At 42.9% G+C, this 23,020-nt stretch overlaps 1 protein-coding gene across 1 annotated transcript in view; it reads right to left on the reverse strand.

Annotated features, from left to right (window-relative positions):
- Positions 1-23,020, reverse strand: part of RASGRF1 (Ras protein specific guanine nucleotide releasing factor 1) — a 131,533-nt gene that overhangs the window by 81,355 nt on the left and 27,158 nt on the right. Inside the window, exons 5-7 of the mRNA XM_033919863.1 lie at positions 21,952-22,205; positions 15,112-15,191; positions 1,543-1,736 (exon numbers count right to left, since the gene is read on the reverse strand). Coding sequence (XP_033775754.1) covers positions 1,543-1,736; positions 15,112-15,191; positions 21,952-22,205 — 528 coding nt within the window. The remainder of the gene's footprint in view (positions 1-1,542; positions 1,737-15,111; positions 15,192-21,951; positions 22,206-23,020) is intronic.

A 23,020-nucleotide genomic window follows, 5' to 3' on the forward strand; every position in this document is an offset into this window, starting at 1 on the left:
GTTCGACCCTCAAAGGGATCCCACATAGGTATCCCATTTATTCTTAAAGTCCAGCACGCTGCTGGCCTCGATCACCTGCGCTGGAAGCTCATTCCAACGGTCAACCACTCTCTCTGTGAAGAAGTACTTCCTGATGTCGCCATGAAACTTCCCGCCCCTGAGTTTGAGTGGATGCCCTCTGGTGGCAGAGGGTCCCCTGAGAAAGAAGATATCATCTTCCACTTCGATATGTCCTGTGATGTATTTAAATGTCTCAATCATGTCTAAGTTCTTCTAGAGTGTAGAGCTGTAGTTTGTTTAGTCTCTCCTCGTACGAGAGACTTTTGAGACCCGAGATCCTCCTGGTGGCCATCGGTTGAACCAACTCGATTCTAAGCACATCTTTACGGTAATGTGGCCTCCAGAATTGTACACAGTATTCCAGATGAGGTCTCACCATGGTTCTGTATAATGGCATTATGACTTCAGGCTTCTTGCTGACAAAGCTTCTACTGATACATCCCATCATTTGCCTTGCTTTAGATGAAGCCTTCTCCACTTGATTGGCAGTTTTCATGTCTGCACTGATGATTACTCCTAGGTCTCGTTCCGCCGAAGTACTAGTTAAAGTTTCTCTATTCAAGGTGTAATTTCTGCATGGTTTACCGCTACCGAGGTACATAAATTGCTTTAGAGAGGATTCCATCCGCAAATGGAGAGGCAATGAGTTCAATAGAGTAGGAGCAGTCACAGCAAAATTATTAGATCTCAAAGTGTTGATCAATTTGAGAGATGGTACAATTAAAAGATTCTGTGATGTGGAACGAAGAGATTTAGCAGGGTGATAGGGAATAAGAAGTCGGTCAATAAATACTGCTTTACTCACGTTACTCTTCTCCTACCTAAAGTCACTTCATTGGCTTCCCATCCATTTCTAAATACAATTCAAACTCCTCTTACTACCCTACAAATGCACTTACTCAGCTGCCCCTCACTATCTCTCTTCACTTATCTCCCCCTATGGTCCGCCCGCCCCCCTCCCCTGGGAGCTCCACTCTGATGATAAGTCCCTCCTACCTGTGACCTCTTCAACTGTCAACTCCAGACTCCATCCCTTCTGCCTTGCTGCACCATATGCTTGGAACAAACTGCCCGAATCCCTATGGCGGGCTCAGTCTTTGGAAGTGTTCACGGTCTGTATAAAAACCCACCTCTTTGAGAGTGCTTTCGACTCCTAACTCCTCTTACCTTGGGTCCTGTATCCCATACCCTCTATATCATATCTGTCTGTCCAAGTTAGATTGTAAGCTCTTCCAAGCAGGGACCGTCTATACATGTCAAAATGTAACGCCTTTCAGCACTATATACATGATGAGGGTTTTCATGTGGATTTCGTGACTTTCTGAAATCAATACACATGTGCAAATGCTGCAATTTACATGGGGATGTCTTTTGAAAATAATGGCCAGAATCAGGAAAGAAGGAAATTCTTAGTTCTAATCATGGACCTTGACATGCCTTGCAGTTTGCTGATAGGGGGCCCACGGTATTGTGTTACCTCACCTGGAACATCGGGTATGTCAGGAAGGTCTCCAGGGTCCTCTCCTCACAGTCAGGCTTGGCCTCATAGTGTTTCAGCAGTTTGTCAAAGTCTCGGTTCTGTTTGCAGTGTGCTAGGATCTGCAAGCTGTACTGATGGTTCCGAACAAACTCCTGATAAATGTTGAGCATGGGCAACAGGATGTCAAAGAGATCAGCTGAGTAAAAGTAACAGACAGGGAATTAGTCAGTAGAGACACAAAAAGAGCAGAAATCAAGGACTAACCTCAAAACAGTTACTCCAAACAAACAGGCTTAGGGAAAATTTCTGAATGGAAATTATCTGGATAGTTTTACCTACATTACATACAGATAACATTGTAAGATGTGTGACAAGTTATATGGTAGGCCCGGGGTAGCCGCACCTACACACGGGAAGGGAAGGGAAGGGAAGGGAGGGGGAGAAATGAGACATTATTACAGAGAGGAACGGGAGGTTCTTTTCATTTCAAAAAAAGGTAAAAATATTTATGAAGGTCCGAGCCCGATATTCAGCCGAGGTCCACAAAAGATCATTGCTGGAGCCTCCTCCCCAACACTGACCCCTAGCTCTGGCCTGCCCCTGACCAGCCTACCTCCATTGCCCCGCTCAGTGCTGCTGGATACCAGCGTTTAGGTGCTGATTGGAGATTTAAGCAGGACAGAGCTTCTTTGGCTTGCTAACATCGCTCTGAATATAGGATCCTTGGTGCTCAGAAGGGTTTTTCCAATTCTGCTTCATTGAGATCATTTTGTGGCATGTAAAACTCTCCTCTTTTTCCATCATCATTTAATGTTCAATTAATGGGGTCTTGGAGCTTTTGTTTTTATATCTTTTTGCTATGTCAAGTCCTCACTAAATTTGGAGATACATTCATTTTCTTTAAGGATATTTTTATTTATTTAGAAAAATAGAAACGTACACGGGGGGGGGGAGGGGCCTGAGAAATTCTCAGCCTAACCAAGAAAGGAATGATGTGGAGCCAGGAAACTTTCCAGTTACGGTATTCCACATATTCGCCCCTACATTCAAAACACTTGGCACATTGTGTCTGAAGTTTCTGAAAACCTTCAAAAAATACTCTTGATGTCTAGTCACTGAAATACTGCTCCGCTGCTGCAGTCTAGTAAGTACGGTGGATGGTAAAACCCCATCTTCATCAAAACATCCATCATTTTGCCAGCCTTGTTAGAAGGTGCATATAAAGTCTAAAACCTTGCTTTTGAATGAGCCCTCTCTACACCGGAGCTCAGGGACCGTTCCCTTGGGAATTAGCTCATCCCCCACCCCCAGGTTTGTCCGCTAGTGGGTAGAGCGCAGGCTGATCAATTCCATGGAGGTGCAACCGGGATTGGAGCCAGATTACGTTCCTCCTCAAGGTGTCTGCACAGCATGTCTGAGGATGGCGAAGGTCTCTAGCCAGCTACTATTTTTGAGAACCAAACCAACATTATTTTCCTCTTACTTTTACTTACTTGCCTCACAGAAAGGTTTGTCGCTCTTACAATTACTCCTTTCAGTTTTGCCTACTGCATTTCCACTCCTCCCAGACGTTCCCATCCAGACAATTACTTGATGTAATCCCCCATCCGAACAAAGTTAGGTTTTTTTTAAGTCTAGACCCTTTGCTTTTGAATGAGCCCTCTCTATACTCATCTTAATATTAAACTGAACCGTGCAGTGATAACTGGATGCCAGATGATCACCCACTGTAACATCAGAAACACTTTCCCCGTTTATAAGCACTAAGTCCAATATGATCCCTTCTGTGGGTTCCATTACCAACTGCTGAAACAGTTGTCCTTGTAGAGAATCCAGGATCTCCTTACTTCTAGAAGACTCTGCAATAGGGATACCCCAATCAACATCTGGCATGTTAAAATGATCTATTAATACTTCTCCTCTTTTAATTGAAAGGAAACTCCAGAGAGGGCATAGAATGAGGTTAAGAGGTGATAGGCTCAGGAGTAATCTAAGTAAGTACTTTTTTCAGAAAGGGTGGTAGATGCATGGAATAGTCTCCCAGTAGAGGTGTTGGAGACAAAGACCGTGTCAAAGTTCAAGAAATCATGGGACAGGCATGTGGGATCTCTTAGGGAGAGGAAGAGACAGTGGATGCTGTGGATGGGCAGACTACATGGGCCATTTCGCCTTTATCTGTCGTCATGTTTCTATGTTTCAGTTTTTTCCTGACTTGAAGGAATGATGATGATGATTGTTTAAGGTAAAATGAGAGATTGTTCCATATAATTTGAAAAATCGTAGATTCTAAATGAAGTTTCACTAGAGACTTCCACAGAGACACTATCACTTCCTTCTTCCTCTGTACCCAAGAATCCTTCTGGCTTTCATCACTGCCTTTTCTTCCTGTTTGACCACATTAATATCACCCCAAGTCCTTTCATGCACAGAAGTACTTCACCCTTTATACTATACTTCTTTAGATTTTTGCAGCCTAAATGCATGACCCCATCTTTTTAGCATGAAATCTTGATTGCCCAATTCTAGACTATTCTTCAAGTTTCACTAGATCCCTCCTCATGTCCACACTATTGTATATTTTGGTATCATCTGCAAAGAGGCAAACCTTACCAGACAGAGCTTTTGTAATATTGCTTACAAAAAATTGTTAAAAAGAACCAGAGCAAAAACTGATCCTTGCAGTACACGACTGGTAATGAACCTTTTCTAGAATTGAACTCTACTTACTACTACCTTTTGTTGCCTTCTACTCAACCAGTTGCTTTAGGGCTCATACTGATGTATTCCTTGAATTACCGTATTTTTCACTCCATAAGACACACTTTGTTTCTTCCAAGAAGTGTGCGTCTTATGGAGCAAATGTAATTAACCCCCCCCCCCTGCCGAACGAGTCTACATTTTCGGCGGGGCATGCACACAGTAGCAGCATGCTTTCCTCCCTCGTCGACCGAGGCTCCATTGTGGTGCCAGAAGAAACGCTTGCAGCTGGGTAGTGATGTCAGGGCGGGGCATACGCGCAGTAGCAGCACACTGCTGACATCCCTTGTGGGCTGAGGTTCCGTTGTGGGAGAAGCGCGTGGCTGGGGAGTGATGCCAGGGCAGGGCGTACGCTCAGTAGAACATGCTGACCTCACAGTACCACAATGGAGCCTCAGCCCACGAGGGAGAAGTGCATGGCTGGGGAGTGATGTCAGTATGCCACAAGCCTGGGTCCTGCTGCGGCCCAAGAACGGTGGCTGCTGCCTTCCTACAGCGACCAGTTGAGGACGTTCTGGGCTGTGAGGAGCATTGGGGGTGGCCCTGCTGGTCTCCAGCCTGGAAAGTGATCACTTTGCCTAGGAAGCCTTTGCTTTCTACTGGCGTTCTTCTCTGTCAAGGACTCTGCTTTATATTACAAAATCTCCCCATAGTCTGGTTTCTCCTCCTTCCTGCTTCCCTCACCTGTTATCTAGCATTTCTCTCAGCCTCCCACCCCAGAGTTCAGCACCTCTGTCTCAGATCCTCCACTTCTCTGACTTCAGTACTCCTTATTCTTCCTTAGGTCCACCTTGCCCCTGTCCTTCAGACTTCTCTATTTTTCCAGCAGCAGTAAGTCACTGCTTGGGCTGACCTCGATCCAACTACAATGCATCCTATATGGCTGACACAATTTGGTTCAGAATGGGTTTTTTCTTGTTTTCCTCCTCTAAATTTAGGGTGCGTCTTATGGTCAGGTGCGTCTAAAGGAGTGAAAAATACGGTACGTCTCAGTGATCACCACTAAATCCAAACCTGCCTCTTATATGACAGCCTCTAGATTCTAAAACTTAGTTCTCATACTATGGACCTTAGAATACATTTATTTCTTTATGTTGCACATTTTCAGTCAAAGATTTATGTATCTGGAACCTTTGTTCGCTCATCCCCATCAAGTCTAGTTTAAAATCCTCTTCAGCAGGTTAGCCAGTTCATACCTTCTTTGATAGATGGACACCATCTTTGCTCAGTATCAGCTAGCCTCTTATGTGATATCAAAGCCCCTGTTTGTCTTCCTGTGGGTAGTTCTGTTTTCTTCTTCACTGCTATTGGTATTGTATACAGTGCAAGTTTCCAAGTTTTATTTAAAATTTGATTAAACGCTTATAAAAATTTCTAAGCGATTTACATTTTAAAAAAGTTATGGCAAAAAAACACATAATTAGACTGATACTAAACGATCACTTACTGGAGGATAAGGAAGGAAGGTAGAACTACAATTATGATAGAGAAAAGTAACATAAATGGATAAAATATTAGGAAAGGCTGGTTTGTAACTGTGATTGTGCTAAACTGAGGATCTGCAGTTTAGCTCTGAATTTAAGTCTCGAAGGCGTCATTATAAAGAAAGCTTTTAAGGGAGCTTTTGAATCTGTCTAATCACGTTTCTTCTCTGATGTAGGATGGTAGGTAGTTCCATATTTGCGATGCGGATACTGAAAAAATATCGTCTCGGTTCGTATAAATAACTTTTAAGGATGGAATAGATAGTAACATAGTAGATGACGGCAGATAAAGACCCAAATGGTCTATCTAGTCTGCCCAACCTGATTCAATTTAAAAATTTGTTGAGTTTTTTTTTCCCTTCTTCTTCTTAGCTATTTCTGGACAAGAATCCAAAGCTCTGCCCAGTACTGTTCTTAGGTTCCAGCTACTGAAGTCTCCATCAAAGCTCACTTCAGTCCATCTACACCCTCCCAGCCATTGAAGCCCTCCCCAGCCCATCCTCCACCAAATGGCCATATGCAGACACAGACCGTGCAAGTCTTCCCAGTACTGGCCTTACTTCTACAATATTTACTATTTTCTGATTCTAGATCCTCTGTGTTCATCCCACGCTTTTTTGAACACAGTCATCGTTTTCCTCTCCACCACCTCTCTGGGAAGCACATTCCAGGCATCCACCACCCTCTTCAATTAGAAGAATTTCCTTACATTGCTCTTGAGTCTCCCACCGCTCAACATCAAATTATGTCCTATGGTTTTACCATTTTCCTTTCTCTGGAAAAGATTTTGTTCTACGTTAATACCTTTCAAATATTTGAACATCTGAATCATATTCCCCCAGTCCCTCCTTTCCTCTAAGGCAGAGGTCTCAAATTCTTTGAAGGGCCACATTTTGGATTTGTAGGTACTTGGAGAGCCGCTGAAAAAATAGTTACTGAATTTTTCGCTCCATAAGATGCACTTTTTCCACCCAAAAAAGTGGGTGGAAAAAAGGGTGCATCCTATGGAGTGAATACCCAACCCCCCCTTGGTTACCTTATTTAAGTTCAAAGATTTTATTGATTTTAATATACAATAAGTACAAAAAAAAGAGAAATGTTAATGAGGCAAGATACAGATACATTGTACGTATAATACAGATTAGGGTTTCATACAAAATTATCTATGTAATACAACAATCTGATCTAAGCCTTTATATAAGAGAGAAATGTCGACAAAACACACAGCCACAGGACCGGCTGCCTCTATAGCGGCAGAGCGGCACACAAGGCTGCCTGCCTGGTCGGCTGATGTGGCTGCCTCCTCTTCCCTTCTGTAGCGGCAGAGTGGCGCACAAGGCTGCCTGCCTAGTTCCACACCACTTCCATTCTCGTGGGAAGTGACGCGGAATCAGGCAAGCAGCCTTGTGCGCCGCTCTGCCGCTGCAGAAGGGAAGAGGAGGCAGTTGCATCAGCTGACCAGACAGGCAGCCTTGCCTGCCACTTTGCTGCTAGAGACAGCAAGTCCTGCTTCCCACACACTCCCCGTGGGCCGGGCACAAGCAGCAGCCATCGGAACTGGCAGTCGCTGGGAGTCAGCATGGTGGCGCAGCCCAGACGAGAGTGAGCGGCTATATTAACAGCAGCAGCAGTAGCTGGTTCTGGCCTCCCACTCGCCTCCCTCCCTTCCCCCAGGGCAGTGCTGGGTGGCACATCCAGGCCTCAGCTGCCTCCACCACCGCTCTTTTGACTCCCTTCGCGTTCGGGCGGGACATGGAGGAATGAGCCCATCAAGCTGCGCCAGAGGAACTATAAGGTACGGGAGAGGGTTTGGGGGGCTATGCCTGCCTTCTTGCTTGCCTGGGGGTGGGGGGCCCTGCGTGCCACTAGGCTACTAGGCCGGCCTGCCCTGTGCCCTGTCCCTGCCTACCACTAGACCACCAGAAGGGGGACAGGGTACAGAGCCTGGCAGGGAGGGGGGAACAGGGTGCAGAGCCTGGCAGGAAGAATTTTGGTTCAGAATGAGGTTTTTTCTTGTTTTCCTCCTCTAAATCTAGGGTGCGTCTTATGGTCAGGTGCATCTTATGGAGCAAAAAATACGGTAATGTCTTATTAAAGAAAGACAACTTTGCGCAAGGTAAAACTCGTTATAGTATAACGAGTTTTAGTTTTACCTCATGCAAAGTTGTAATTTCTTTAATATGACATTAGCTATTATTTCTGCGGTCCTCCAAGTACCTACAAATTCAAAATGTGGATTATCTGAAATCTGAAAGCAGTACAACATGCAGAAAATGATAAACTATCAAAGTATCAACTGCAAAAGACTAGATTTTGGACCAACTATTTTGAGGCCCTCGGTATTATAGAGAATGATTATGGAAAACTTGTGCCTTAAGTGTCCGGTGGTCACGTCCGCAACCACCTTCAGCTCACACCTCCTCCAGCACTGGATACATACACAACCTGCATTGCCTCCAATGGTTACCTTAAGTTCTGGAACGTTGCCCAACTCATTACTGTAATCTCACGCAAGCATTTTCCTGCGTCTGTACATGACTGTCCTCTCCACTCCACCTCACAATTGCAGATGCAGGAAAGTGCTTGCATGAGGTTACAGCAGTGAGGCGGTCAACGTTTCAGAACATGACCGCCAGACACTTAAGGCACAAGTTTTCTATAAAGAATCATTCTTTATAATATCGAGGGCTTAAAAATAGTATCTGGTGGGCTGCATGTGGCCCCCGGGCTGCAGGTTTGAGACCACTGCTCTAAGGTATTCATATTCAGGGCTTCCAGTCTCTCTTCATACGTCTTTTGTTCCATACCTCCTATTATTTTTGTCACACTCCTCTGGACCACTTCAAGCCTTTTTGTTTCCTTCGCCAGATACGGTCTCCAAAACTGAACACAATACTCCAAGTGGGGCCTCACCAATGACCTGTACAGGGGCATCAACACCTTCTTTCTTCTACTGGCTACGCCTCTCTTTATACAACCCAACATCCTTCTGGCAGCAGCCACCACCTTGTTGCACTGTTTTTTTGCCTTTAGATCTTCGGACACTATCAACCCAAGGTCCCTCTCCCCAAACGTGCATATCAGCCTCTCCTCTCCCAGTATATACGGCTCCTTCCGATTATTAATCCCCAAATGCATTGCTCTGCATTTCTTTGCATTGAATTTTAGTTGCCAGATTTTAGACCATTCCTCTAACTTTTATAGATCCTTTTTCATGTTTTCCACTCCCTCCTCGGTGTCTACTCTGTTACAAATCTTTGTATCATCCGCATAACGGAAAACTTTTCTTTCTAACCCTTCAGCAATGTCACTCACAAACATATTGAACAAGATCGGCCCCAGCTTATGATATGTTGATCTTAGCGTTCTTGAGGGGGCATAAGGGGTAAGTGACACCCTACTATTGGCAGCTGCACTGGCTACCAACGGAAGCCCGAGTAAGGTTTAAATTTGCCTGCCTCTGCTTCAAAGTACTATACGGCCTGACCCCCAAGTACATAACGGACCTTTTCGCATTTTCTAATAACAAACTCAAGAGAAACACATCCCCAAAACTCATTTCCCCTCCAGTTAGAGGCTGCAAAATGAAAAAACACCACGAACACCTTCTCGCTCACCAAGTAGTCCTATGGGGCAAAGACCTAGACCAACTGCTTTCGCCCACTACATACGGGGAATTCAGGAAACGCCTAAAAACATACCTGTTCCAGAAATACCTAAACAATTGACCCGCTCTTCCTCTCCCTCCCCCCTCCCTAATTCCACCTGAACTTACAGCACTGTTATAAATATAATCTGTTTTCTTCATCTTATCGTAACTTTACGTTGCTATTTATCCCCAACAGGTCCTGTCGGACATTACCTACTAAAATGTACATATTACATTTTCGCTCAGCAAATTGTATTTCTATACTATTGCCTCCTGAGGTCTCTGATCTCTGTATTTCCTCTGAATATCTACTTATTGTATTTCGCTGAATGTCCAGCACTCTTGATTGTAAACCGCTTAGAAGTCGCAAGATTGTGGCGGTATCAAAGAATAAAGTTGTTATTATTATTATTAATAAGTAGCTTGTCCAGAAAAACAGGTTGTTTTGATTGGCGGATTTTAAATGTTAGAAGTGCTAATTTGAAGGTTATTCTATGGAGGAATGGCAACCAGTGTGTTTTTCAGAAGTGGCATGACTTGATCAAATTTCCTTGAGTTAGTTATGATTTTTATTGCTGTATTTTGTATAATTTGTAGACATCTTATTTCTTTTTGAGGTAAGTTTTTATAAAGGGAATTACAGTAATCCAATTTTGTAATAATCAGAGAACAATTTAGTATGTTTAGGGCCACTGGGTCTAGTACCTTTGCTAGCGATCTTATCCGTAGTTTGAAAAAGCAGTTTCTAATCAAGCACTACACCTAGGATTTTTACTGATGTGACTGATTGGAGGACACATTGTTTATCAGAATAGGTGATTTTAGAGTGAGGCCATCTTTCCACGGGATTAATATTGTTTTTGTTTTGTTGATGTTAAGCATTAGCATACTGTTACTTAACCAGCCACGAATTTGTTCTAGTTTTGCGTTTAAATCAGATACGTCATTGGGGTTCTCAGTGTCAAGTGGGTAAAGAATTTGTATGTCATCTGCATACATTGTGAGTCTGATTGATTGACTGAGTGTCATGAGAAGTGAAAGGAAGATATTGAAAAGGAGTGGTGAGAATATTGATCCTTGAGGAATACCAAAGGTGTTGGGGAAGGAGTTGGATGATGAGCTACTGAAAGTTACTTTGGATTGGTGATCTGTGAGATAAGATTGAAACCAATTTAGTATTATGCGTGTTGGGTGTGGTATTAGATTGTTATCTTTCAGTGGGGGCACAAGTGTCACAAGCAGTTCAGTCTCTTTCTTTACATTGAATTTGTTGAAGAGATTGAAGCCTTTGTTGCTACAGTGTGATTTCTGGAGTGTTTTGCATAGTCTAGTACTTTGCAGAATTGATTATTGTAATGCATTATATTCAAAATGCTGTAGCAAAGGTTGTGATGGGGGTTAACCGATATACTTCTATGACTTCAATTTTAAAATAACTACATTGGCTGCCTGTTAAGTGGAGGGTGCAATATAAAGTGCTGATGATGATATGAGGGCAAATCAAAAATTAAAGGTAATTGTTAAATTACACGATAACCGGAACAGAGCTAGCAAAATACAACATATGTACTCATACATTGCCTGTTGGATAGTTCGTCCATGCACAGCGTAGCGCTTGGCCTTAAGACGCTCCACTGCAAGATTGCACCATCAAAGAACAACATTCAGTAGTGCGTTTTCGTTGGGCAGAGGGAGTGAAACCTGTGGAAATTCACCATCGGATATTGACTCCGTATGGACTTAGCACCATGAATCAACGAAAGATTTATGAGTAGGTGAAAAGGTTTAAAGCGGGAAGAACAGGTGCAACCGATGAAGGTCGTTCTGGTCATCCATCAACATCGCGTACACAAGAGCATATTGACAGGGCAGATGCCTTGAATAGAGAAGACCGATGGATAACGGTGTCTCAACATAACATTGTACTTATTAACCACATAACCATAAGTTCAACGCGGTGTACAAAAGATTATTAACAGTAAACATGATCCATGGAATCGAATGAATTAATTAGTCAGGTATTTAGAAAAAGGATAAGTCTTCAACTGAAGACTGTATTCTGAAGTGTTTAAAGTGTTTATAAGAATAAGCTGTGAGCAGCAATGATCAAAATTCTTTGTTATGGGAAGCTGCCTGAAGTGCTAAAATATGATTAAGAAATTTCTTGCTTTTGCAACCCTGTACAAAGCATGAGTTTGGCACAAATTTGGATATCAACTATGGATCTGCATTTGCCGTAATGCATGCTGACTTAGGATACAGGAAAGACTGCGCAGATGGAAACAGCTTACTGATCTGCATTAGCAACAGCGTATGGAGGTTGTGACCTAGTTTCTAAGATGGTATAAAGAAGATCTGAGTATTCTGGAGAGAACTGTCACCAGCGAAAACACATGGATGCATCACTGCGACCTAGAGAGCAAAAGACAAAACATGATAAAGTAAATGAAGCGTTGTTCACCTGGTTTCAGAAACAACCGAAAAACTTCTCTGTAGGAATGCAGAAGCTAGTTGAACGATACAACAAATGCATCGTCTTGCATGGGGACTATGTGGAAAAGTGATATGTTTAATTGCTCACAGTTACTTCTATGAAAGCCTTTACTTTTTGATTTACTCTTGTACATCAAAGATTATATGATCAGGCACCATGGTATTTGCAACAGGTATTGTCTGTATATAAGTCAAATAGAAGTTTAAGATCTGATACAACTATGCAATTGGTTGTGGATACTAACATGTTATTCTGCATTTTCAGTGGTGGCAGTAGGTTTATGGAATTAGTTGCCAGGTAGTATAAGGTTGTGTAACAGTGAACAATTTCGTAGACTGCTTAAGACTCATTTATTTGTACAGGCTTTTTTACATTAAATTAATTGATCAAAGAAGAAATGCTATTATCTGCACCTTGAACGCTCTAGAAACTATGGCTGTGTGTTGTGTCGACATTCCTCTTCTATATCAGCTTGTTGTATCACGTGGATATTGTAGATTAGGCGATTAATCTATATATATAAAATCGGAGGTATGTGCCGCGATCACGCAAAAACGGCTTGACCGATTTGAACGAAACTTGGTATGCAGATCCCTCACTACCTGGGGTGATATGTTCTGGGGTCTCGCGGCCCACCTGCACACGTGGGCGGAGCTACAAACAGAAAATGAGATTTCACCCATTCATGTCAATGGAAAGGATGTAAAAAGCTGCCATTCTCACAGTAATTCCAACTATAAAACACTTTCTATGACACTATAACCACTAGGGACATCGTTTCTATTCTACCACGGACACCATACATATAGAGTTTGTATGTTCTAACTGTGTTTGTAACTGTTTCCTTCATGCACCCCAGTTCATAATGTTATTACATTACATGAGTACTCACATATGCTGAACTAGGAACACAGGTTCCATTCTGAACCGGGAAAAAACTGCATGGAGTTTCTTTTCAACCTGAGTTTCCACATATTGAGTTGTTTAAATCAATACTGAAACTTTTGGATGCCACTTATTCCAACAGATCTTCCTTTTCAGTTTAAGAGATTGCAAATTCCAGTGAGACTTGCATTCTCTATCACAATCAACAAATCACAGGGACAGACTATTACATACTGTGGAGTGGATTTAAGATCCCCCTGTTTTTCCCATGGACAACTCTATGTTGCTTGCTCAAGGGTGGGTTCACCCAAGAATTTATATGTTCTTGCTCCTGGAGGTGAAACTAAAAATGTTGTTTATAATCAAGTTTTGTGTTAGTTGTATTGTATTCATTTTGTCAAATATTTCACATTATAATTTGAATATTGTACTTTTTATAAAGCTGTTAAAAAATAATTTCATTCACCACTATAAAGTATCTTTATTTGAATCCATTTACAGTGTTATTGCTATAATTAAGTCCACTAAATTTTCTTCACACTTCTAGCTCTAACCCTCTGTTGTAGTTCCTTCCTATTTCTCCTACTATAAACCGCGTCGAGCTCTACGAACGTGGAGATGATGCGGTATACAAACCTAAGGATTAGATAATTAAATACCCGTGCAATGCTGGGCCATCAGCTAGTCAAACTATATAATAAACTTGGTATGCATTTCATTTATTTGTTCAACAGGTCTGTATCTTGCCTCGTTAACATTTCTCTTTCTGTACTTAATGTACATTGTATATTAAAATCAATAAAATATTTGAACTAAAAAAAGAAGAAATGCTATAAGATTATAGAACACATTTGTAAGCAGTGCAGTTATTTGGGAAGGTTTTCATTTTTTTTAAATATTTTGTTTTACATGGAAAAGAGGAATGTTTATGTTTATAAGATAACTAGATTTTGTCCATGTGTTAATAATTTATTTATGTTTTATTTTATAACCTGCCTAGTGATAGGTGGGATATAAATGTTTAAATAAATCTGTTCCAAGTTCAGAAATGTGCTTTAGGTATCTAATGTGTGAAAGGTTTAATATTTTACTAATTAAAGTCCACCAGAAATACGAGTCAACTAAAAGTTGATATATTTTCTTCCTTGACAACAAACAGTTCTCTGTAAATAAATAATTTACTAATACAGTACTACTAATCATTTCTAAGCGCTACTAGACATACGCAGAACTGTACATCAAAACACAAAAGAGACAGTCCCTGCTCGAAAGAGCTTACAAACTATTCAAGACAGACAAGCTGGACAAGAAAGTGCATCTATACACAGTGTTTATGTGGGGGAATTACAGAAGGAATGATAAGGCAGATATGAAGGAGTGATTCTAAATGGGTGGGTGGGTGAGTGGGGGACTAACACCTCAGATGTGCTGGACTTCAAAGAGTATACTTAGCGAATCTCTACCTTTGAACCAGAGGTAAAATAGAAAGGCCTAGAGCAATCAAGCTCCCACACAGAAGCAACATCTAGCAAGGCTACAGAAATGGCTCAACAGCTAACCCAGGAACATAAAACGACTAAAAAAAAAAATTCTAAACAAATCAAGCAAAGCATGTCATTCACAACAGCTAGAAATAACCTCAATTTGCAATGTTCTCCTCTGTATTAATGTAATGGGTATCAATAATAAGATTACTCAGTTGTGATGTGATTGAAGAATACGGTGTAGGTGAGCTGTGTTGCTTCTATTGGAACAGCAAACAAAGGGAAGGTTGGGTGGGAGGCATTATAAGTGTCTATTGATTATTACAACTGAGGGTAATCCCAAAGAATTCCTTTTATAGAAAGCCTCTTTGATTACAATTGTGAAATTAGAATTTACAAGCCCCTAGTATTAGATGATTAGAGGACACACCATGAAACTAAAAGGAAGCACATTTAAAACAATTTAGAGAAAGGGGGGGAGGGTTCACTCCATCTATAATTAAGCTGTGGAATTTGTTGCTGGAAGATGTAGTCAAGGGAATTAGCACAACTGGGTTTAAAAAGGGTTTAGCCAAGTACATAAGTAATTACTAGCCATGTGGTGGTGGGAAAGTTGCAGCTTAGATCTACTTCTCAGGATCCTTTTGGGTACTTGTGACCTTGTTTTGCCTCTATGAGAGACGCCCTTTTGGTCTGGCCCAGCATGGCGCATCTTTGATAAACTGCCTGGTCAAGTTTTCATGTCACCAATAAACCATCTTATGCCTGATGTTTCTTAGGAGTAAGGCTACAGCGGGGGGAGGAAAACTCTGACTCACCCAGCACTAGTGTCGGCCAGCTGGAGATCCGTGCCTTCAGGCCCTGGTAAAAGATCTGGTGCAAGAACATGATGGTTTCACTGGAACCACAGAAAGAAGAGCCAGAGGTTACGTCTAAAAGTACTGCGCTCTGAATTGTCAAGACCCCTCAGGCCCAGAGCAGCAAATCTCAACCCAGTCTTCAAGACATCCCCAATGAATATGTTTGAAATTGACATATGAAAAAGAGAGGAAGAGTAGGCAAATGTGTCTCATACAAATTCATTGTGGACATGCTAAAACCCAGTCAGCTGGATGTGGCAGAAGGACTGGACTGAGAATTTCTGTAGTTTCAACCTTTTTTCTGCTGTGACACACCTGACAAACAATGTTCACATCCATGACACACTCACCACTACAATTCACAGCCAGACAAAGAAAAACCCCTCCTTTCATTTCTTGGTGCTGACAGTAATGCAAGAGAAATCCAGTCCCAATATTAGTGAGTGCCAGAGTGGAGGAGAGGGGTGGGCCAGAGTAGTAGGGCCTAGTGATGCAGATTTCAAATGCTTGACTCTTCCCAAACGGGCTGTTAAAGAATTTTGGGACTACCTCCCCCACCCCCATTCCCACTCCCTAGAGTGATCTTTAACGGTTGACAATGTAGTATTCAATGGTCTTCATTTTATGCAGTGGCTTAACCAGGCACTAGTCTACGAATTGGCCAGCGACTGGTTAACTTCCGGGTTGGCAGCCATACTTAGATACTCAGTGCTGTGAGCTCACATTCCCTGGCATTGAATGTCTGAGGGTGGAAGAGGCTGAATAGTCACCCATTACATCTGCTCCCAAGCAAGGCCTTATTTGTCTTGATCAAACAGACAAAAATAGGTTATGATCAACCTCTCTATGCGCTGGAGGTGCACTGGGGGGCCAGGCCCCAAGTCATGGCCAAATCGTATCGCTTAAGTGCCCAGAAATAATGGTCCTGTCTTGTGCATCTGCACCAAACACCAATGCTGTACACATAGACTCACTTTTCTCTTATTCTTGGTTCTTCTCACCTTTATCCAGATTTCTGTGCAGCAGCTGCATTTAGTGTGTCTTTCTTCCTAACTCTGAAACCCAGTGTTAGTTTTCAGAGGGCACAGGGCAAGTGGGCATAAGGTCATGAGCTCTCATTACAGCCTCTAAAGAACTCCACCTCTGGAGGGCATGATGGTTAGCGACAACCGGAAAGTTCTCAACAGGGGACATGCAGCTACTCTGGGAAGGATGCTGATGCCACAATGTTTAGAAGCAGAATTTGAGCCTCACAGAGAAGCAGGGGAGGGACGCTTTAGAAACCTATTTCAAACCCACTAAAAAGTTAATTTCTGAAAGAGAACTATTTGACAGTTGCCAATGAGGCGAGTCATGTATTTGAAAGAGAAAACAGTGACATGTGAGTATGGACTACTGAAAGGTTAACTTGGAAAGAGTTCTTGGCATTGCCAAAGAATGCACAGGTTGAAGAGCTCATCGACATGCAACTGAGAGGTAGAGGCTGACAGTATCAATGCAATAGACATTGTCTAGGGTTCAGTAGATGATTCTAGTTTTAAGACCTTCCACGGTGGGATTCCATTCTCTAAATAACCACAGATCAGCGCTCCCACAACCTAAAAGAGCTCTGGCCCTATACTCCGAGACTCCTTTCAAACAATTTAAATCTAAGTGGAAGACACCTCTCTTTGCCCTTGCTCTTGACGCTTGCCAGTAGCAGCAGGCAGGACGACTCAAATAGCTTGGTATTTTGTTGGATGATTCCATATTTTCTTGTATGTGTTTCACCTCTATCCTATATTATGAGGTTATTTAATGTTTTGGGGAATTGTCTAAACAGAAGCATCATAGAGGTGCAACAAGCCAAAGCAGGACAACCCACCTCCAGCCAAATATGTAGAATGTTATCCAGCAGGTGGGGAACCATGTCAGCTCTGTAGGGCCCAATCATTACATGAGAGTGTGCCTGACAAGTGGGAAGCAATGCACAGCAAGTAAACTGCATATGTTGGAAGACATATCAGAGTCAGATGATACAAATTTGCTCAGCAAAAAGATAAAAATGGGTTTTGAATCTCAGACTGAATAATGGAGTACAACCTTGTTAGCTGGACTCTGGGGAAACATGTAACGTTATGTGTCTAAACGACAAAATGAGGCTGGTACTAAAGTCACCCCTGAGTTGAGCAGCACCAACATGGGAGCCCATGCCATACTTGAGACTTTTCCAAACACAATGTATCATACAGTATGTGGATATACTCAAGAGCTTGAATTTGAGACAGTGAAGGCAAATCAAAAACCACTACTGTCTGGATCAACATGCGAGTGCCTTGGACTCATCCAGGTCACTAATTCATGCAGAGATGAACCACACATAAAAAAATAAGAATAGCCCTACTAGGCCAGACCAATGGTCCATCAAACCCAGTATCCTGTCTTCATGGTGGCCAATCCAGGTCCCTAGTACCTGGCCAAAACCCAAATAACAATATTCCATGCTACCGTTATAGGGCAAGCAGTGGCTTCCCGCATGTCTTTCTCAATAACAGACTATGGACTTTTCCTCCAGGAAATTGTCCAAACCTTTCTTAAAACCAGCTACGCTATCCGCTCTTACCACTACCTCTGGCAACGCGTTCCAGAGCTTAACTTTTCTCTGAGAGAAAAAATATTTCCTCCTATTGGTTTTAAAAGTATTTCCCTGTAACTTCGAGTGTCCACTAGTCTTTGTAATTTTTGACGGAGCGAAAAATCGATTCGCTTGTACCCGTTCTACTCCACTCAGGATTATGTAGACTTCAATCATATCTCCCCTCAGCCGCTCTTCTTTGAACTTTTCTAGCACCACTATATCTTTCTTAAGATAAGGAGACCAGAATTGAATGCAATACTCCAGATGAGGTTGCACCATGGAGCAATACAGGGTTCTTGTTAACCATCCCTTTTCTAATAATTCCTAGCATCTTATTTGCTTTTTTTTTTTTTTTTTGCCACAGCTGCAAACTAGGCAAAAACTTGACTAGTGTGATTTTTCTCACCATCTGCTAAGGCCAAACAAGAAGATTTGCACGTCAGGACTTATCTATGACCCCAAAGGCCTCCAAAGTGTTGACATTGCAATGTAACATACTCTGCCAATCTGAATAATTTTTTTTACTGCTGGAATTGTTTGTTGCTTATGTTTGACTTATCCTTGCTTTACACCGCCTTGAGTGAATCTCTTCAAAGAGGCAGTAAATAAATCCTAATTAATAAATACAGAGCAGTGCTCTTAGGTAGGTGCTTTTTGAATCCACATGAAAAATTTACGTATGGATCCTGGCACCTAAAGATGTACATGCAACCTTTGTAGATTGCTTTGGAATAAAGCAGTCTATAAGTTTTTAATAAATAAAATAAGCTAAATATGTTTATGTCAATTAGCACTGATAATTGATTATTTGCATCCAATTATCAGTTCTAATTGCACACATATTTAAAGAATCCCCTACCCCTTCCCCCAATCTGCTGTCTGAAGCTTAAAAATGGTCTGCTCAAACCAGGTCAATATTGAGCTACAGCTGGTCAGCGTAAGGCCACGGGCTGAATTAAGCTCAGCTGCACATGCATTGAATGTCAGTTTCTGACCACTGAAGGCCCTTTGAATTTACAATAAGTGGGATCTGGCTGGGACCCGCCGATGGTACTTATGTTGGTCTCAGCTCAATATCAGCAGGGACCCACATAAATCGATGTGTTATTTCCTTCCCTCATCTTAGTGAGATCAGCCCCCATCTGTGCTGAGTTCAGACCTCATCCACTCATCTGTAGTCCCCCCTCCCTAGTAGTTCAATTGCATTTACCCTACATGGTTTCCTATTCTATCTTCAGATGTATTTCTTTCCCTTTCTCCCTTTCGTCTCAGTACTTCTGTGCATCCTATATTATGTATCCCCGATTTTATATTGATGTAAACCGCTTAGAAATTCAATAAGTGGAATATCAAACTGTAAATAAACTTGGAAATTTGAAATAGGATGGGAATGAGCGATCCCCATTTCTTCCTGCCCCTAGCAGCTCCATATACTATATACAGTATCTATCTATCTATCTATCTCTATATATCTGACCTCTAGCAGTTGTACCGCAAAACTAGCAATAGAGCTCATGGAGTTCATTTTCTAGATGAAGCCACCAGGGGCAGCAGTGAGTGGGCACCACAACTTGCCACATTATCCCATTGGACTACCAAGGACTGGTAGGATCTAGGAGGGGTGGGGGAGAGGGCTCCAAGGGAGTGGAGGAACAGCCTAATGAACCAGGGGAACTGAATTTCACTGCCACTGCACTTCCTTATGACCCTGGGCAAGTCACTTAACCCTCTGTTGTCACAGGTACAGAAACATAGATTGTGAGCCCCCTAGGGACAGAGAAAGTATGTTATATATAAACTGCTTTGGTTGTTCTACAGAAAGACCCGAGAGAGTGGAACTGAGGGCTTTGGGAGGGGAGAACATCCACTTCCTTGGCCGCTACCCGGAAGACATTCAGTGCCAGCACCCACAAAGCGAAGCCACTGAAGTTGGCACTGCTATTAATGCACTCCTATTTGGCAGTTTAAGATATGCACTGAATCTTGCCAGCAACCAGCTCTGCCCTCAGAACTCCGCTGTCCTGCCCGCAGCTCTGCCCGGTTTAGCACCACTGAATATCGGCTGCCAGTCCAGGTAGACATGACGGCTCCTTTCTTTTCCTCCCCTAAAACCACCCTACTTAGGGTTACCATATTTTTCTCCGGGAAGCCCCAGCTCCAACCAATTCCACCACATTCTGCCCCACCCTCACAAAACTTCCTCATTTTCTGGATGAGCTCCAGCTGTGTCTGGTGGGCCTGGAGCTTGTGATGTCATCAGTGCATGCTCAGAGGCCCTCCATATGTGGCTGGAGCTCGTTGCGGCTCTCCAAAATCCAGACAAATGCCGGGTTTTGGAAAATCCGTCTGGGAGCCCGGACAGTCCTCTATAAAGAGGACATGTCTGGGTTTTCCTGGACATTTGGTAATCCTAACCCTACTGTTACTCACTTTTTATGCTTCCAAATTTAAGAGAGTTTAGTGAAATTTTGAGTATGAATTTAAGCATTTAGTGCTACTGAATATTGTGGTGGGAGGCTGAGGCAAGCCTCTGGGAGCAGCCCCTGTACCTTTAAAGCAGGGGGCTCAAAGTCCCTCCTTGAGGGCCACAATCCAGTCGGGTTTTCAGGATTTCCCCAATGAATATGCATTGAAAGCAGTGCATGCACATAGATCTCATGGGGAAATCCTGAAAACCCGACTGGATTGCGGCCCTCAAGGAGGGACTTTGAGATCCCTGTGCTATGACTAGTCCAGGGGTGGGCAACTCCGGTCCTCGAGAGCCGTATTCCAGTTGGGTTTTCAGGATTTCCCCAATGAATATGCATTGAAAGCAGTGCATGCACATAGATCTCATGGGGAAATCCTGAAAACCCGACTGGATTGCGGCCCTCAAGGAGGGACTTTGAGATCCCTGTGCTATGACTAGTCCAGGGGTGGGCAACTCCGGTCCTCGAGAGCCGTATTCCAGTCGGGTTTTCAGGATTTCCCCAATGAATATGCATTGAAAGTAGTGCATGCACATAGATCTCATGGGGAAATCCTGAAAACCTGACTGGATTGTGGCCCTCAAGGAGGGACTTTGAGCCCCCTGCTTTAAAGGAAATCCTCAGTAGTACAACACACTGATCCCCTCAGAAAGACAGGCTGAAAAGCTTAGCTTCCCATATTGTGGAGCTGCCCAATCCAAACAGGACTGCAACTAGGGCTAGACTGAGGAGGCGCTGGGTAGTCCCAAACAGTCAGGACCAAACCCAGCCCAAATCTCTTCCATGTTTTGAAGTAAACTCAAGCTCACAGCTGACACGAGTGAAGAGGAGAATGAGAAAGACAGTCTGGCCAGCACAAGGGAACTCTCCCAGAAGAAGCTATGGATATTTTCTTACCGGCAAACTGGAGCCGGGTAACTGAGTTTTGGGGGAAGTTCCTAGAAGCCTTGTGGGTGAATCCCCAGTGTAAAACTGAGGAAGAAGGAATGTAGACGGCCTATCCAGGGAAGAGAGAAACGTTGAGTACACCGTTCAGCGCTATAGAAATGATAAACGGTAGTAGTAGTAGTAGAGAAGCTGATTTTATTAAGAGGTTTCTAAAAGTAGAAACTGAAGCTGCTGCTGCAAGAGGGTTACCTCATTATAAGAAAGGAGCTTTTGCAGGACAAGCAGCTAAACTGTAATACTGCAGACTTCTTTTTGTTTTCTTTGGAGGCTGGAGCTAAGGCCTGTGATCTAGGGAGTCCTGAAGACCAGTGAGAGGATCTGCATTCTGTACTGTAGTGATTGCTGGTATTTCCTGAAGTAAGAATCATCTTGATAAGGGCTGAGTGGTGTGAGCAGTCCACAATATTTAACGAGAGTCCTTGATGAGCATAACTTACCAAGGGCTCCTTTTATCAAGCAGTGCTAGAGCATCGGAGCATTTACCTTGCCGGTCTACGGTAAAAGGCTCTACCGCTGCCTGACAAAAAGGAGCCCAAAGCTAGGGTTACCAAAAGGAGGATGGATTGAGACATCTATTACTTTCAATGGATGTCTCTTTTCTCTGGAGCCATATGGTAACCCTACACTTGACTAAAGACTAGGGAAAGTCCTTCAGCTGCTGAAATACTGAAACGGGGGGGACATGTGTCAGTGTACAGTAGGTCCCATGAGAAGACGCCTGAGATCCCCACCCTCCTCCAGACACCCCACATTGCTCTGGCTGACCTGTTGAGGAAGATGCTGCTGACATCATCATGGGTGATTGGGGGTTTCTTGGAGCTCGCTGCCATACGGAGAGGCCGCAAGAAGTTGTTCACGAGGATGTGAAGCTGTTGCACATACTCTGCCTCGGCCTCCAGCATGCTGAATACCACCTGATTTCTCTTGCGCATGCTGTCTGCATGTGGCGAACGGATGTAATCCTGGATGATAGTCTTCCATTTCCTGCGACACAGCCAGCCTCGCAGGAAGCTCTGCACCTGTGTAAAGACACCTTAGTTCTTTCACTGGTTTCATGGCACAGCAGCCACTCTACATCCTTCCTCTATCATTGCACAGTCTGGGTAATACGTCTGTATTCCTCCTCTATCGCTGCACTTTATTTGTGACCTGCAGCCCTGTAACTCATGTGATCTGTCTCCCCCACTGGCAGCGTAGAATCTGTGTAAAGGGTCTGCATTACTCCTCAATTTGCTTGACTTCTTTGAAGATGTGAATAAACATGTGGATATAGTTGTATCTAGATTTTCAGAAAGCTTTTGACAATGTTCCTCATGAAAAGCTCCAGAAAAAATTAAGTCATGGGACAGGTGGCAAAGTTCAGTTGTGATTAGGAATTGGTTATTGGATAGAAAACAGAGGGTAGGATTAAATGGTCATTTTTCTCAATGGAGGAGAGTAAACAGTGGAGTGCCGCAGGGGTCTGTACTTGGACCGGTACTATTTAACTTATTTATAAATGATATGGAAATTGGAACGATGAGTGAGGTGATTAAATTTGAAGATGAGACTAAACTGTTCAAAGTTGTTAAAACACATGCGGATTGTGAAAAATTTCAGGCAGACCTTAGGAAATTGGAAGACTGGGAGACCAAGTGGCAGATGAAATTTAATATAGACAAATGCAGTGATGCATATTGGGAAGATAATCCGAATCAGTTACCAGATGCTAGGGTCCACCTTGGGGATTAGCGCCAAAGAAAAGGATCTGGGTATCATTGTAGACAATACAATGAAACCTTCCGCTCAATGTGTGGCGGCGGTCAAAAAAGTAAACAGGATGCTAGGAATTATT

Source organism: Geotrypetes seraphini, chromosome 14, assembly GCF_902459505.1.
Source record: "Geotrypetes seraphini chromosome 14, aGeoSer1.1, whole genome shotgun sequence".
In the NCBI taxonomy this organism is placed as follows: Eukaryota; Metazoa; Chordata; class Amphibia; order Gymnophiona; family Dermophiidae; genus Geotrypetes; species Geotrypetes seraphini.